This window comes from Gallus gallus, chromosome 3 (genome assembly GCF_016699485.2).
Source record: "Gallus gallus isolate bGalGal1 chromosome 3, bGalGal1.mat.broiler.GRCg7b, whole genome shotgun sequence".
Classification (NCBI taxonomy): domain Eukaryota; kingdom Metazoa; phylum Chordata; class Aves; order Galliformes; family Phasianidae; genus Gallus; species Gallus gallus.
The window spans coordinates 27206393-27223502 of NC_052534.1; the positions used below are offsets into that span (position 1 = coordinate 27206393).

Below are 17110 nucleotides of genomic sequence, written 5' to 3' on the forward strand. Positions count from 1 at the left end.
TAAAAATTAACGTTACCATGTTTCTGCAGTTTGCCAAACCTGAATATTAAATATACTATTCACCTACCGCTAAAACATTTATCAGCAACAACATGTAGTTCATAGCAGAGCTTCCCCTGCCAAGAAAATCTTTTTTCAGACACACTATTCCTTCGTGTACTATTTGGAGGGAAATAGTTCTCTGTAATAAAAATTCCTTCTGTATTTTTTTTCACTCCCTTCCAACTTACACAAAACAAGAAAGCATAACATGCATCCTTTTATGGTTAAAAAGATCCTGACCAAGGTTCTTAATGTTCTTGGACAAGCAATGCCCACATTACCACAACGTTGTTGTTGGTTTTTTTTTTTTTTTTTTTTTTTTTGACTTAACACAGTTTGAAGATGAGGATGAAGCCTTACATGCTCCAGGCTTAAAGATTCGTTAGGAAGACAAGTCCTGACAGATACACTGAAGAGAATAAGGTCATTGATTAATCAGGGAAGGAGTCCATTAAAATCATGGAATTAATATATTAGCAGACAGTTACTTAACACAACACTGTTGAGATATTTTCATCTGTCTTTAAACATTCTTTTCTCAGTAAGCATTGATCCATTATTCGCCATACATTTATACAGCTTTCAGCATGTTAGAAGCTGGTTTGCAACTAATGGTTGCATAAATAGTCCTGAAAAAATTCATTATTAAAAAACAACAAAATGGAAATTTTCTTATATTTGACTCTTCATGTAATAGTTTTGCTACAATTGGAGTGCACAGAAGCAGCCCGTAAATATATTAAGACAATGCCATAAAAGTGTCAAACTAGTGTTTTCAAAAGTTCACATGCACTAAACTGACAGAATTTTAACCAGAATCTCACAATACATTTTCTAAAGAATCTTAAATTAGAATATATGAAGATGGACAGGTAAGATTTGTCACCACTGTTGGTGACTCAGAAAGCACTCTAATGTATTTCGTATAGCTGTAAATATCTTAATTGATAGTGCCTTCCAAAATCACACCTAACTATAATAACATACAGATTATTCATTTTTCTTTACAAATTCAGACTCCTGCCTTTCCTGTCCACCCCAAAATAGCTTTTCCATATCAAAAGGAATCATTAAGCTGTCTTCATATTGAAAACATATTACTGACTCTTAGCTAATGTGAAGAGAGAACAATTTCTATCGTGGTAACAGTGATGAACAACTCTGATGGAAGGAAAGAGGAACTGCATTTTGAATAACCATAGATGATCTTGCCCCAGTCACCCGACTTAGAGCTATAATCCCTTAGACAAGCATTCTCAAAGTGAATTAAACAAAGCTGACAGAGCAGTAGTTTGCAAGAAGGAGTTTACAAGCAAATTCAACCAATTTTCTCAGCACTAATTAAGTGTAAATGTCCTGCTCAGGCATTCATTCCACGTGAGCAAAGTTTTTTGTATCATGAAAAAAAGTTCAGCATCACCAAACTTTTGATTCTGGTGTAAACACTTCATAATGTTTTGATCTGTCTCTTTTTTTTTTTCCTTTCAATTTGGTTTTAGATCCAGTGTGTAAGTGATTGATGCAAGCTCCCTTCCAAGCCCTCTCTCTGTCCCATTTTACAGGTCTATGGAGTTCACAGGCTATATGAAGATCAGCAGTCAGGTGGAGGTGACAGTATCTGGTCACCTGGCCAGATACTGAGACAGGTAAGTGCACATTGCTATACATGTTGGCAACTAGTGGTCCTATCAGCTAAAAGCACTTTTCATCATCTCGTCTGAGAAATGGCCATAGGCGAACCGTGATGGCATAGTGCACAGAGTAAAGGGATACACTTTGTATGTAATGAAGCTTCATTATTTTTCCAGCTCACAAACAGGCTTTTTACTTAAAATCTTGACACATACACCTGTGTTCATCAGAAAATTGCATACATCACCTTGCTCCATATGAGTAGTCCTACTAAGCACATGCTCACCTTTTATCTTGTTGAACTGCAGAGCAATTTTTTTTTCTTACATCCTGTTTACACAGCTTGCCTCAAAATTTTCAAGTTTCCCAGAAATGCAACTCTCCAAATCTACAAGACTGCCACTTTTCAAGTTTATAAGCATGCTTTTTCTTACTAGGCTTCCTATGACTCTTAGTTCTATTATATTACCTTTCTAGTTTTATTCTTCTTTTTTAACTAAGTAATGGAGCACTTTATCAATCCACTGTTTAATTATTGCAGTCATGCCACTCAACATTTTTGTGTTGCTAGTGTAAAGGCTATCTACACCATTTTTCAGGTAAGGGTTATTCAGCTACTTGCAGAAGTTTTATAAATAAAGTAGTGAAGGAAAAATAATTCTCAGACTGCAATACTGCCCTATATGAGTCAGATAAATAATATTAACAGGCATGGTCTCCCAGATCTGATAGTACCATTGCCTGAAGGCCTATAAACTGGGCTGCAGTCTGATCACACATCTTTTCAAGAAGGAACTAGCAACATGCGATAAATAAAAAAAAAAAAAAGAATGTCTTAAGCTGCTGCCATACAGTCAAACACAATCCTAAAATGCCACTCTTGTTTATTACAAATTCATCTCTTATCATGGAATATTTGCTACTGCAACCAGAAGAATCCCTCTGCTAATTTAATTCCAACATTTCTTTTGTTTTAGGAGAGTTCATGAATCATGCAGTTTTAGAGTTTGATATTATTAGCACCATAGCCCTTTAGGCCTACCAAACAAGTGACACAAATCCTATTCATTCATCTTTATTCCAGATACGTTGCTTTCTCTAAATAAGTCTTGCATTCTTTATTACCCAATATCCATCTATTTATTTGCCAGTCATTAAACGTCTTAATGGTGGTTTCATATTTTAAACAGAAAAATGAAATTGAAATTAGCAAGAGCAGTTTAAGTTACTATCCTAAAATGAAAGTTTAATACAAGATACAGTCTTCTATTCATTAGCTCTTGTGTAGTCAAGGTTAATTACATAGAACTAAGCTATTTTAAAAGCATTTTACATACACTGTCAAAATACTTGCTATGCATAGAACAAAATGGACAAACAGAATGATATTCTACCTATGAAACAAACATTCCACTTGTAAAGAAAGATGAAAATTGTAGTGTAGAGAATATAAAATTAAGATTTTCTCTTAGTTATTTCTTGTTCCAAGAGGACTATCAGACAGCAAGTCAAATTTTAAGTACTCTACTCCTTGCTCTCTGTCTTTTGTTTTCTTTTTCAGTTTTATTCCTTATTTTTAATCAGTAAAACAGTTAAAATGTTTTTCTGTAATGCAGAACACTGCTGTGCTTTGTGAACTCTGAAAGAAAGATATTTTATACGTTCTAAGCATTGTAAAAGGTACACTCCATTTAATCAAGCTCGACAACGTATTAACAAGAGCCTAGTAGTATGTACTAGTTCATTCTCATTCGAGTCAGTGGCACTCAGGAAGCATCTCATTCCTTTCAGAAATAAAAACTTCATGCTTTCAATTGCTTACACCAATAGGTAGAATTCTGAGCCCTAATTTTTTTATTCTAGGGCCTTCTGTTGCTTCTATTATACAGTTTTGGTAGAAAAAGAGAGAAGCAACATAGAATTTTGCGATGGAAAAGGCAAATTAAATGAGTCAACACAACATATTTTAAGTTACTGTCCAAATGTTAAGAAGTGTCCACGAGAACTAAAATCAACAGGAACTTAAGAGACTCAAGATCATTAATGTACAGTAGAGAATTTTAATGGATGGCAAATTAAAAATCTGCATCAGTGGTAAAATGGTCTGTGAGAATAACCACAGACAATTCTCAAGTCATACAATTTTGCTTGCTGACAGAATTAGTTCATTTTTTTGATTCAGGAAAACTATGCACAAATGCACTGGACCTGAATGATTCCTCATTTTAATTATGATGAATTCCTATGTTTGTAAAGAGTCAGAAGAGGAAGAATGTCCTTCTGATTAAGGCCTTGGACAAGTTCTACTCATGGGTCAGGATTCCACAGTAAATCTGCATGCACCCAGTTCCTCCGTGCTTCTGTCAAAAAAAAAAATGGCGGTCTCCTCCTCTCCCATATGTCACAATTACTGTGACGATACATAAAATAATCATTTGTTAATCATTCAGTTACTATTTTCATCTAGGCTATGTAGATAAAAAGAGACAATACTTATATGAGTGTCAAAATGGTAACCAATGTATAATATGGCCTCCATGGGAGAGCTAATCTAACCATTTACAATAGTGAGATGGAAATTAAGATTTATTGCTTACAAAAAGCAACGAATCAAGGTAAAATGAGATGGAACTAGTGAGTTTATCCAAGGCACACTATAAATGCTAAACAGTGAAAATAATAATTTGGAAAAAGTTTGTTTATTTTGTGTTAACCAACACATTGTCCTCGGGGTTCTTGCAAATGAAAAGCTGATTATTTACATATCAGTCACTCATCAGTTTTAGTCAACACGTCAGTCACATTTGTCTAATATTTTTCAAGATCCAGTAAAACACAATATCTGCTATCTCCAAATAATTAAAAGATTGTATTTATAAAAATGCATGTATTTCAAAAATGTATTACCAATGCTAATGCAAATAAGCAAATAATGAAAATGTCAAAGAAAGGCAAAAGCTGGAGGGATAAGGGATATGGTTAGTTTAATTCACTATTTTCCTTTAGCAGAAGTATTTCCTACCAATATTAAGTGGATACATTTAAATATTTTATCTGCTCTCCAGACAGTTCATTGCGTAACTGAAAACCAGCATTTAATTCATGGACATCTTTTTGCTTGAACTCTGATGTCATGGTAACCTGTTAACACCTAAGGAGTGCACCTAATTGCACACAGCGAAAGCAAATTAGTCTTCCTCCCCACTGCCACATCTCTGCCATGGACATGCTGCTTGCAATCATTACAGGTCCCAGCACATAAAACGTACAAGTTCTAGCACGAAAACTTAAATTATTGAAACAAAGAACTAGACAATCAACAGGTCTGAGTTTTATTAATCTTTCTCTCACTGTCTCACCAAGATGCTGCTGGACAAGAAAGCTTTTCCTTTAGCTTTCCCAACTAAAGTTACCTCCTAAACCAGAAAATACCTATATGTATCTTATATGAGAAATCAACTCCTTTCTTATACATAATTTACTGTAGAAATGTAAAGCTTGAGAGAGACATAAAACACATTCATTAGCAATTAGTGGAGAATATCTGTGTCTTCCTTTCTTAAAGAATCTATGGATGAATTATTACATCTATGGATGTAAAATGGCACAACAACCCGATGAATTTTCTTTTACTTTTCATACTATTGTAATCAATGATATTTTAAGAATCAACTGAACAAAAATAAACGTGACGGATCACTCTCTCAAAACATATACTGTTGAGAGCATTTGACTCAACAGTAAAACTTAAATATTTTTGACTTAAATCTTTAAACCTATGAAATTGAACAAAAGGGAGCAGTGTAAACACAGTGAGCAGAGTACAATACAGAGTAAACAACAAAAACAGGCTGATAGCCATCACTGCAGTTGGTGCATTTAACAGAAAAACTTAGCACTTTAAATTACAAAACCCAAACCAAGAGCAACTAAGCATCGTATGAAATCACCATACATGCATACAATCATGTTTCTGCTGTTCTTTAAGAATACAGGAATAACTTAGTAACCTGAGAGCTAGTAGTAATAATAATCACTACAGCAGTGGAACTTTTGTATGTAAAATTGACATTAAAAAACTGAAAATACGACATTAAAAAACTGAAAATACGAGCCCTGATCTGAAATCCAAGGAAGGCAGAAGGAAAAAAAAACTGTGGGCTCAGCACTGAAATCTGACACTTTACCATCATGCTTTATGCACTACTAAAATGTGATCTGCTGGCTAATGTCTTCACAGATTATTGCTATGCTCGTATCATACGCTCTACAACTCCTTAATACTGTTCCTCTCAAAAAGAAATGGCAACTGGGAACTAAAGAAAAAAAATCTCAAAATCCTCTTCCCAGTTTAAGACCACTGTATATTGCCTATTTTGCATAGTATGGGTGGACTGTGACAGATGAAATGAGCACCACCATTATGTAATAATCTGCAATTATTTTTACGGGTATCGAATTCCATTCTTCCTATGCAATACATACAATGCTAATGTAAAGCAATAGTATAAATTACAAGCCCTAACAAGGCAGTAAACCTGAACCAAGTCATGCAACATAACATATTATAAACTTTCCCACCACACAAAAAAAAACGTATCAACTTCAGAAGCTGATTTTTTTTTTTTAACTTGCTTTTATCCAACTTTCATTCTTTTTTTCTTAAGAAAAATAATAAAAGCACAACAAAGAAACTCCATTTTTCTACTAATGTCAAATTAATACTTCATTACATTAGGGAAAAACTAGAAATTTATATGATTTACATGAGATTTAACACTGGATACGGTGGTTCTTTACTATTGCATTATAAAAATAAAACGTTTAAATATAACTGTCATCAGAAATACAGTTGATTGCAGATTGTGATTCACATTAAGATCATAAACTATAAAAATCATCAGCTGTGCAGAATGAGCTGTTCCAGTTGAGAGATCTTATTAGTAAAATCCGCCAATAAATTACAGAAAAAGATTATTTTAAAAATTGCTTTTGGCTTCCAGCATATGGAGCTTAAGGTGCTCCTGACACTAACGAGTTTTAGTGTGGTTTAAGTAAACTGTTACTGCAAACAAATCACACTGTTGTGAAAAAGTTGGTGGTAGCACAAAGAGAACAAAGGAAAACTAACCATTTATGAAATTCAAACAGAAGCTGTTTTGATTAGAAAGTATACCTTCAGAGGGTTTTGGTTCCCTTGATTCTGGGGCAGCAGATATTAGAATAAAATCATTAAAGGATGACTTAAATAAAAAGCCATTTCTGTAAGTGTATCTGAAGCTCCTCTGGATTATAGCAGTAACATTTTACCTCCACAGCATCAGAAATACTCCAGAACCAATAGACTCTGTGTCAAAGCAAAGAGGACCGAACTACTCAGCAAAGCTCTGTAAGATTAATAATTGGACTGCAGAAATAAAAGTAGCATAATGCATTTATGCAGTAGAATAAGTAAAACGTTATAGGTTTACCAATAGTGAACCCTGAAACATCCCTATAAACATATAAAAAAAGCCTTTACAACTAAAACATAAGGCATTTTCAAGCTATTATGAAAAAGCAAACAGTTAAAAATATGTTATCACCAGTAAATCACTTCTGATGTCACAGCTTCTTAAACTGCCTGAAACACTCCACGACATGGATAATTTCTAAAAATTATTGCAATACTGTGTGGTTTTTTTAATTATTACAATATTTTTTTAATCTCACACACAGCATAAGCCCCCCTGCTTGGAATCTGCATGCTTTTGGCAACAGGATGGTGCTCTGACACTGAGGAAAGCAAACGCTTCCTTGAAGGCACTCCATTTAGTACCTTCTGGTGAAATAAGTGGGCAGCAAAACTGTAGATTTTTGGGAGTGGGCTACAAGGATGGATTCTTAGAGGCAAGCATCAATGATATCTCTTCTTGATAAATGCCTTCCACACACAGGTTATGTTCCTTTTCATGGCCGCTAGACTGTTTCATTTACTGGCTCCAGCTACAACAAACTGTTCTGTTTCAAACATTGCCAGTACTAACTTGCACAGACCTATTTCTAATCTAAAATCTCAATGGCTCATTATAATTGCATGCTATAAAGTTGGCCTTTAAACTATTAACAGAAGAAATCTAAACAATCTTTGACATTTCGATATTCAGTTTAAGTAATTTAATGCTGGTACAATAAGTAATCTACTGAATAGCAGACTGACATCTCCTAGTAAACTCTATGTATTCACTCAGAATGCTTACGTTATGTCCTAACACCAGGAAAGCAATTCTGGGAGTTAAATTTATGCTTCTGTCACCTACGTTTAATTAGTAAAAGATTATTAGCAATCTGTGTACCAGCTTATAAAACTCCTATGGAAAGCATGGTCAAAGTATTGTGAACTATGAGAACTCTGTACTACCTCAGGGTTACCCATGAGTCTCATCCACCTGTCAGTTTCCTTATTTGTTAAACAGGTAAAATGACAGCTGGCTCCACAGACATGGCAAGCTTCAGGAGACATATAGGTCCATCACCTACATTAAGGCAAGATATGCTGATAGTATTTACTGCATAATGTTTGATGCTATTTTGAGAGGCAGCTGCTCAGCACAGGGTGAAAGAGGGCAGTGTAAAAAGTTGAAGTCAGATTCTGGATGCTAATTTTTTGATTTCAGTAAGCCAGCTTGCAATAAAATCAATTGAAGTTTAAAAGAAAGTCTACAATATAAGCTAATACTATATTTTTCAGAACCTTTAGCTCACAACTTTGAGTTAAACAGCACGGGTACTACTTTTCACCCAAATACACTTGTGTTTTGTTATGTGCAGCAATGTAACATAAAGGTTAAATGCTGTCAAGTCTAAATCATGGTCAATTGCTAAATCAAAATAATAAAAAAACTGTCTGGGAAAAGTTTCCTCTAATCCTGCATATTGTACTTTTGTTTGTTGTCTACTCCAGCTGGTTTCTCAAACACGTGCACGTATTACTGACGTTTCACAGCACCTGGAATTTGGTCTACATGATAAACAGAGGTTGCACCGAAGTCTTCAACAGACTTCTAAATGATGAAATCACAATAAAGAATAACACAGATACGTTCTTATCTTTCAATTTGAACTTGAGGATAAACCTTTTCCATTGACAGGCTTATACACAACTGTTTTGCCCCTGGCAATGTGTCTAGACAATGTTTGTTATTTGTTTCAGTTCTGAAAGATGTGCAATGAGTACAGTGGTCATCACAAAAATTCTCTTCAGAAAAAAAAAGTTTAGTATTAGAAAAATCCTTCTACAAAAAGAAAAGAAAAGAAATTATGTCCGCTCTGTGTATTTCCTTTACACTTGAATAATAAGAAATTATTTGAAGGCTACTGGCTGCAGCATCATAGCTGAATTGGTCCAGATACTGGCTATTCACTAGGGCACAACAACCAGGCACATAAAAATAGGAAGGAAATCAATGCATTAAAAATCACATGCAAGGAGGAGTTGGTAATCAGGGCATTTACAACTAAATTAAAACGTCAAAAACAAAATAGTAAAAAATAGCTAAATGTCCTGTTTCCTGCAGCATAACTGGCAACATGCTTGGAAGCCCACTCATTTTCAGCAGCCATGCTACAGTCACACAATTCACTACAGTTAGGAAATTACTAAGCTGGTCATGTTTAGTGTCTTATCACTATGATAACACAAGTTCCCCTAACTGATCAAAACTATGAAACTAAACAAACAGTGAAGAGTTCCTTTTACCAATACTACGGCAAAACTTGCAGCCAAAAGAATTTCAGTCAAAAATGAGCGTGCTGATCAAAAATGTCACTTCAAAGAATGGAAAGGGAAAATATATGAGTAAACAGATACATATGTAAATATTTTCCTGAAGCAGAGCCAGGTTCTTCTCAAATAAGAGAACCTTAATGAAAGGCTGCTCAGTAACCAACCGTGAGAGTAGTTTGAGCCACCAGCTTGACTCTGTAGTTTGATGCTTACAATTTTAATTTATGTCCAACAGATTTGTGTATGAAAAAGTCAATACAAAGGTCTGCATTTAAAGCTTGTATGAAGGTATAATTTTGTAAAGTGGAAAAACAACATGAAAATGTGTCTTTGCCCAGATATGCATTTACACTGTAAACTAACATTCCTTGCTAATTGATTGGTCAGCATGAATAATGAAGTATGTTATGTTTTGTTTCCAATATGAAGGACACGCCAAGAAAACTTGAATGAATAGAGACTTATCTGCCACAGCCATTACTACAACTGCCATTTTGCTTCCTAATAAATCCTATCTGAAGAACACTGAGTAGAATTTAAAAATTCAAAGGAAGACACTGTACTCTATGCTGCTCTCTTAATCACTCTCGTTCTTCTTCACAGACTCAGCTACTTTCCACAAAACATGTGCATATGTGAACTGAAATGTAACATATGAGTGCATAACAACTCAACTCTTATTACACCTTCAAATTTTTTCCTCATAAGGTAAGGAAGATATTCTCACCACCAACAGTACAAAACTAAGTAGATCTAAGAAGATCTAAAGAATGAGGACTGTATTTTCAAGAGTTCCAAAGATTCTGTAAAGGTACAGAGCATTCCAACAGCTTATTCAAACTTGAATATTATCTTATTATATAAAGCTTTAAAGTCATATTTCTCACGTGGTTACTTAATGAAATTGACAAATACTTCAGAGGAGCATTGCAAATCAATGGGTTACTAGGGTTAACAAGGCAAGAACAATGGTCATCAGATTTTAATAGAAGTAGCATTAATTAAACATTAAAAAAAATAAAGAACTCATGGCAGAGAAAGTATAACATGGGTTTGAACTCCATAAATCATTACAGAGAAGGTACTGCACATTGTAAGACTGGCTGCAGACTAGCAAATAATTGCATTCAGTTCTGCACTTTTGACATTAATACACTAACAGCCTCCAGTTACTGACTGCTCTTCCACCTTTCAGGATAATATATTGACAATTGCTTCCTCTGCATCAATGGATGCTCAACCATGTGCCATAATTCTGCAAGCAGCATTGGTGCCAACATAACTGGCAGATATGACTGCAAATGAATTCTGGTTTTATTATGAAAGCCACTGATCTGTTTAGGCCAAAAATCTCATTAAAAAAAAGAAAGGTAAAAATAAAAATAGAAAGGCAGACATGTATGGATTAAGAGAAAAAACATTTTTAAAAAATACCTTTGCAAATTTGGACTACTTGGAGCTTAACTATCTCAGCTATCTCCATTTACACTGCTGCCATACAAGATGACATTGATACAGCTAATAATGTCAGAACACAAGGCACTAAAGGCAATGGGGATCTGTTACAGATCCATGCCTGCTACTGAGTGCAGTATGTCATAATCCATGTCAGAGCCTGAGTCAACCCTTTCTTTGCTGTCAACAAACACTACTGAAATAAAACCATAGTACTTCTTCTCCTGTGGCTATTCATCCAGACTAAACATCACTCTCCTACCACAGACAGTTAATCTGTTAGTTTGCAAATTAGAAGTTTAAGAAACCTAAGGATTTCATCAGCATATTACCCATCAAAAAGGACCTGTTATTTAAAAAGAACAACAACAAACAAATGGGATATTACATACAAAAACACATCAATTTTAAAACTGCAACACTAAGACATTAAGATTTTAGAAAGGTCAAAATAAAGGTAGTTTGGGAAACTTTGATTCTGCTACCTCTCATGCATACGTTTTCACATCACACAGTCTATACACACACACAAATAAACACGTTTTCCTTCAGGCTACTGAATCATTCAGTACTTGGGGTGAATAATGCCCTAGGAAGCAGAGGTGGAACACCAATCTATTTACAGAATATCAACCTTGCTTAAAGCAAGTGGCAGAGAACATGATGGGGGGAGGTGGGTAAGGTAAGAAAGAGTGAATTAACACATATTAAAACACTACTCCTTAAGAAACAAAACCTGTTTCTATCACAGAATTCCTACATGATAACACTTCAGTAAGTAAGTCACACAACACCTTCCAGCCCCAAACTGTTTCATTTCCTCACAGGCTGAACTGAGGTGTAGGGCAGCTCTGTGAATGAAGCTAGGGAATACACTGGCTAAGCATGTCCTGAAAGTCTTCATCAATTTTAAAATGTTCCTGGAAAACATGGCACTCCAGTGCTTAATAAGGGGCAGATAGCACAGTTTGTGTTAGACCTTGATAGCCTCCTCCTTTCCACGGGGCCTTTCAGAAGCCAATCATGAATATGTGGCTGTCCAGGTGAACTGTTGCTGCATCCTCCTTCTAAATACAAGGCCTTGCCAATCTTCTTACATCTGACTGTTCCCATCAAGTGAGTGGAGAAGGCCCTGATGAACAACAGAAGCTGCCAGAGCTGCTATGGTGAACACAGCAAGGAACTGAAAATATCTGTAGGCTTTTGAGAAAGTCAGGAACAGGTATTACTCAGTATGTATTCTGCAGAAGTTAAGAGATCACAGGATACTGACCTCTTACTACAAAATTTCAGGTAGATTACAATTGTGTCTGCTTTTATTTTCATGGCTTTTAGCTCAAGATACATTACTTGGAGAATCACTGAAGATTCACACTCACACCTGTGAGCTAATAGTTGAAGACTTTAACAAAAAGATGAAGGGATCTAACAGGATCTATGCTGACATTTTCTTCTCAATGTATTAGCTGCTAAGTATTAGTTAGCTGTTTTCCTTTCCAAATATTTAAAAGTAAAAAGATGAGGAGTCAGACATGCAGTTTAAAGAAAGATGTCTGCTTCTAACATCAGACTCAAACCCTGCTCTGGCACTTTATTCTAACGTTAATAATAGATCTCTCACTGTTTTCTCTGCATATAATAACATTGACCTTATGATGAGCTTCCAGAGTAACTGCTTGAAAGAGCGATGTCCACCTGCTGTGAAAACCACTCATTTCAAATTATTCCATGTTAGTAGTTTGTCACAATTCTTTTTTCCCTTTACTAGCAAATAGAGAAGTACTTTTCTTTCTAGCACACACCAAAATTCCATTGTCCTACATCCTTGCTAAAATTAGGTGAAGTGTCTTTTCAATTTAGTATTTTTTGTAAGTGAATGAAGCAAAGTAAACACCAATTTGTTCAGATTTTGTCATAAGTATTTGTTTTCAATCCATGTTAAGAAGTGGCATATTTAGTTTATTCTTCTGCTTCTACTATCAGGATTACTGGTGCAATTTGATTGTTCATTAAAAATGCCAGATAACATTGGTATTCCATGCAATCTTCTACGGTGTCCTTCAGAGCGACAAATATATGTTTATTATTTGCTAAAGCGGAATGCCACACAACAGCATGTTTAATACCATATTTCCAAGATATAATGCAATTAGGTTTAGAAAGGGTGCATTTGCAATTTCTTGGAGAGGAGGAGGGCAGGAATGTCAAAATAGTTACTAAGAATGTTTCAATAATTCATATTCTCTCAACAAATACTGTCAACTTAGACATTCATTTTACCTTGAGAAGATATGTAGGAATATTGCTGAAATCTACAGGCAACTTCAAGAGGAAGCGAGCTGAGAATTCACCAGTCTGTGGAAAAACCATAAGACTAATGAGAGCTAGTGTCTAAGAACTAAAAGTTAAACATTCTGAGGATGAAATATTAACCAGAAAACACGTAAGAGCTCATACCAAACAGAAGGGCTGAGGTTTAAAGGAATATTTCTCAATAAAATTAGTGAAAATGAAAAAGAAAATTTACAGATTCCACAGGCATTACAAAAACACTCTAAGACCATAAAACATCATTGCCAGTATGCTAACAGTAACAAGTAGTCGGAATGCAACAATGTACATGACAAAAATCTGACTACACTTAGGTTCTAAACACAGATTTGCCTTGTCTGTACTCACTTCTGGTTCAGTGAGAGCTGCAAACAGACTGAAAGCAAATGGCAAAGTTTTGAGAGCATAGAGACAAAATACATGCATCTTCACAAACATCACAGATACATAACAGAAAAAGAGTAAGATAAGAATGGATCAGAAGCGTCCTCAACAAACACAGACAAAAGAGCTGAGCTAGAATGCTTTCTGTCATTTATTTTCAGAGATATGTGGTTCTTAACACCTAGACAACTGTTTACTGAAAATCCACCAAGCATCCCCTGCACATTGATGGTTTTTATGTGTAAAGCATACGCAAAGGAAATGGAAAGGATTTCCTTTCTGTTTCATACATTTCCTTAAAACCAGACTCTGTCTACCTGGTTATGAAGCAATGAAGTTGGCTCTTTTTGAAAAAACAAATGTCTGATTTTCTCTGCATTAATTTTTTGCCATCCCTATTCTGGAATTCAGTAAAACATACATACAGCATATACATACAGCACCTATATTTGCTACATTGACTTAGCTGTGTAAAAAGCATTAAACGTTGAGTTTTTGCAACTGAGTCCAGAAACTTGAGACAAGTTCCTTTTTTTCAGTTCTAACATTGCCTTATTTTTGCATATATATGCTATTTTGCATATGTATTTGTATGACGACATGCCATTTCTTAAATATAATACCTCATTTTAAGAGGCAAGGGGACAAATCAAAGCTGTGTGAATATTCATTATTTGTTCTGCCACAGTAACATACATGTGTGCTACTTCACTATTCCATGAAAATAGTTTTTTATAGCTAAACTTTAAATTTTAAATGTTTTGCCAAAGAAATCAACAAGAAAATACCCTAATGAGAAACTTGCAGTAAACAACTTTAAACAATTGTACAAATTGTGTATATTACAATTCTCATTAGAAGTTTGAATGCAAATACATGACTACATTTAAACAGGATCATCTTTATTGCAGACACAGCTGTGTCTTCAGGTAGGCAGAAGCCTGGAATATACCTGAAATAACGGAAATATTCCTTCTGTAAAATGGAGCAGCAGCAACAACCTGCAGAAACAAGTAAATGACTTCTTGTGCATGCAGCCCAAAGACTGTTTTGACATCAGTTGGGGCACTTGGTTTTCTATCAGACCAAAATTGATATTATAGACAGCGATTCTTGTCTGGACCTCATTTCCAAAATAGACGTCATACAACATTTGCCAGAACAATCTAGAAAATATTTTCTGGTTCCAAGAAAGTTTGATGACATCACCAAGTCGGATGAACTGCGGGTGAACGCTGAACAGATAAATGGCCTTTGATCAAAACATCAGCGGCTACATGGCATGAAAGTACATAAAGGCTTGCAGGCCAGATCTTTTATGTCATTCAATCAAGACTGTGCTGCAATGTAGTACTCCCAGAGAGATTCTGGACTCACAGAGAGCAGCCCCTGCCCACCTTGCTCAACTATCCAAACCATGCCAGCTGCTGACAGGCATACACTGAAGACAGACATACTTCTGGCTATAACACAGAGAGATTAGATTCAGGTAGTTAATGAGCATCTGTATCAGATGGAACTCTGCCAACATGAAGCTACCACACTAAACAACAGTTTGTCTCTGTCATAGATCTTGGAGATCGCTTCAGGAAACTAGACATACACAAGCACATTTCTCTTCCATTCTGGGACACAACACTGAACTCAGGCCTCCTCTTTTTTAAAAAAAATATAATTATTAATTCATGCACGTAACATAATTACGTTCATAAAGCTACGCAACGTGCATTCATAGATGATTATATCACAAGCCTGTTGAGCTGCCATCAGTTCATTAGAGACAGCAACAAGATGAGTTTTTGTGAGTTCCAGGCAAAGGAAGTAACATGCAGTTAGTTGCTTCTTGATTCTGGGAGAAACATGGCTATTGCACCAATTGTCAAGACTAACAAGAAAATTGTAAAGGATATGAAGGAGAACCACAGAGATTAGTTACACAGTTCTGTGTTTCAAGACACTTACAAAGAAGCCCTCATAATGCAGGTAACATGTTCACAGAATTTTCAAATGAGACCTTTGAGATCTTCTTGATAGAGAACATAAACTTTCAAAACAAAGCACATGCTACAGAAACCTCACATAGCTTTGAAATAATTGAAAGGATTTGCCTCAAAATGTCTTTGAGATTTATTTTATTTGAATATTTTAAGTTTAGATAGCATTTCAATGCCAAATTAAGATAACATTTCAAAGTCATGAAGGACTGGGGAAAGAATCCAAAGACTTCAGTAGACAGTTTTTCCATAAGGAGAAAAAAAGTTTTCTATAATCTTTGCTACAACTTTGGCAGCTGCCAACAGTGACGATAAAATCTGAGTATGGTACAGAAAGCACTTCAGTAAAACTGTCTGATGATATTTACAGATGTGTCAAGTTCCTTGTGATGCCAGCTACAGAAAATAATACTTAAGAACAAACATTCTGATTTAGAAACAGAGATCCGAAATTCTCTGATAAAGATAATGCCAAGTAAAATTAAGTACAGTGAGTTATAAATCCTCATGTCATCTGTTACTTAAGGACAATGAAAGTGACAAAGGTGAATTCTAGTCTGTGATAAAACAAATGCTGGAATTTCAATTCCAGAGTACATCTACTTCATCAGATATTGCTTCTCAAGAATAATATAAGTCAAGATTATACTGCTTGCTGAAAGCAAGATGGCTACGTGTTCAGCATAAGCACTATTATATATTTTCTGATATAACTTACTCCAAAATTCCAGTGACAAAAACACTATTAATGGGGAAAATGGCAGAGATAAATAAATAAATAAATAGTTAACTTGCACACCAACCCAGCTGTCTACATTGCCAATAACCTCCACTCAGAAGGTTGAGGTGGCATGGCACATTGCCCAGGTAAAGGATGCAATTTCAGGAAATGGATGAGCCAGGTTAACGTCTAATTGCCGTGTGAAGACATGGCCCTACAAAGTCACTGCTCTAGCCCATCTCATCTTCCTCCTATCCTGCAGGAAATTAGTCCTTTTTTTTTTTTTTCCCACCTATTTAGGTTCCTGGAACAACTCATCTCAGATAAGCTGCAGTGAGATACAACAGAACTGCAACTACCAACTAAATCAGTTCATCCTCGACGTGGAACCACAGTAATACATTCTAGTTCTAAGTAGAACTGATTTGCCTGAGCAGGGTGTCATACCAGTGCAGTTATTCTGCCTCTAAGATCTTCACAGGGGTCAAAGTTCCACATATTGTGCCCTGTAAATATCACAGGCTTTTCAAGAGTTTATCAGTTCATCCATAAATCAGATGAACTATCACTAGGCTGAAAAAAGAGTTGCTCACCTCAAAATCTAGTTCAAGCAAGGTAACAGAATGATTGAAAAGGACAAAACAGAGCGTACAGAAAGTGAGCTGAGTCAAATAAGTTATATTCATTGTAAATAAAGCAAGGAGATGCACACAAACAACCTGGTTTTCTAAACCAAGAACTGTCATTTACTAAAATTAAAGGATCACTAAGAGCATTTTAGAAGCA

General features: G+C 35.4%; 1 protein-coding gene across 3 annotated transcripts in view; it reads right to left on the reverse strand.

The window, feature by feature from the left end:
* The window catches only part of BRE (brain and reproductive organ-expressed (TNFRSF1A modulator)), a 164899-nt gene that overhangs the window by 102695 nt on the left and 45094 nt on the right, over positions 1–17110 (reverse strand). For all 3 annotated transcript variants that reach the window (XM_015283708.4, NM_001008458.2, XM_046938812.1), the window contains exon 6: positions 13175–13249. In XM_015283708.4, coding sequence (XP_015139194.1) covers positions 13175–13249 — 75 coding nt within the window. The remainder of the gene's footprint in view (positions 1–13174; positions 13250–17110) is intronic.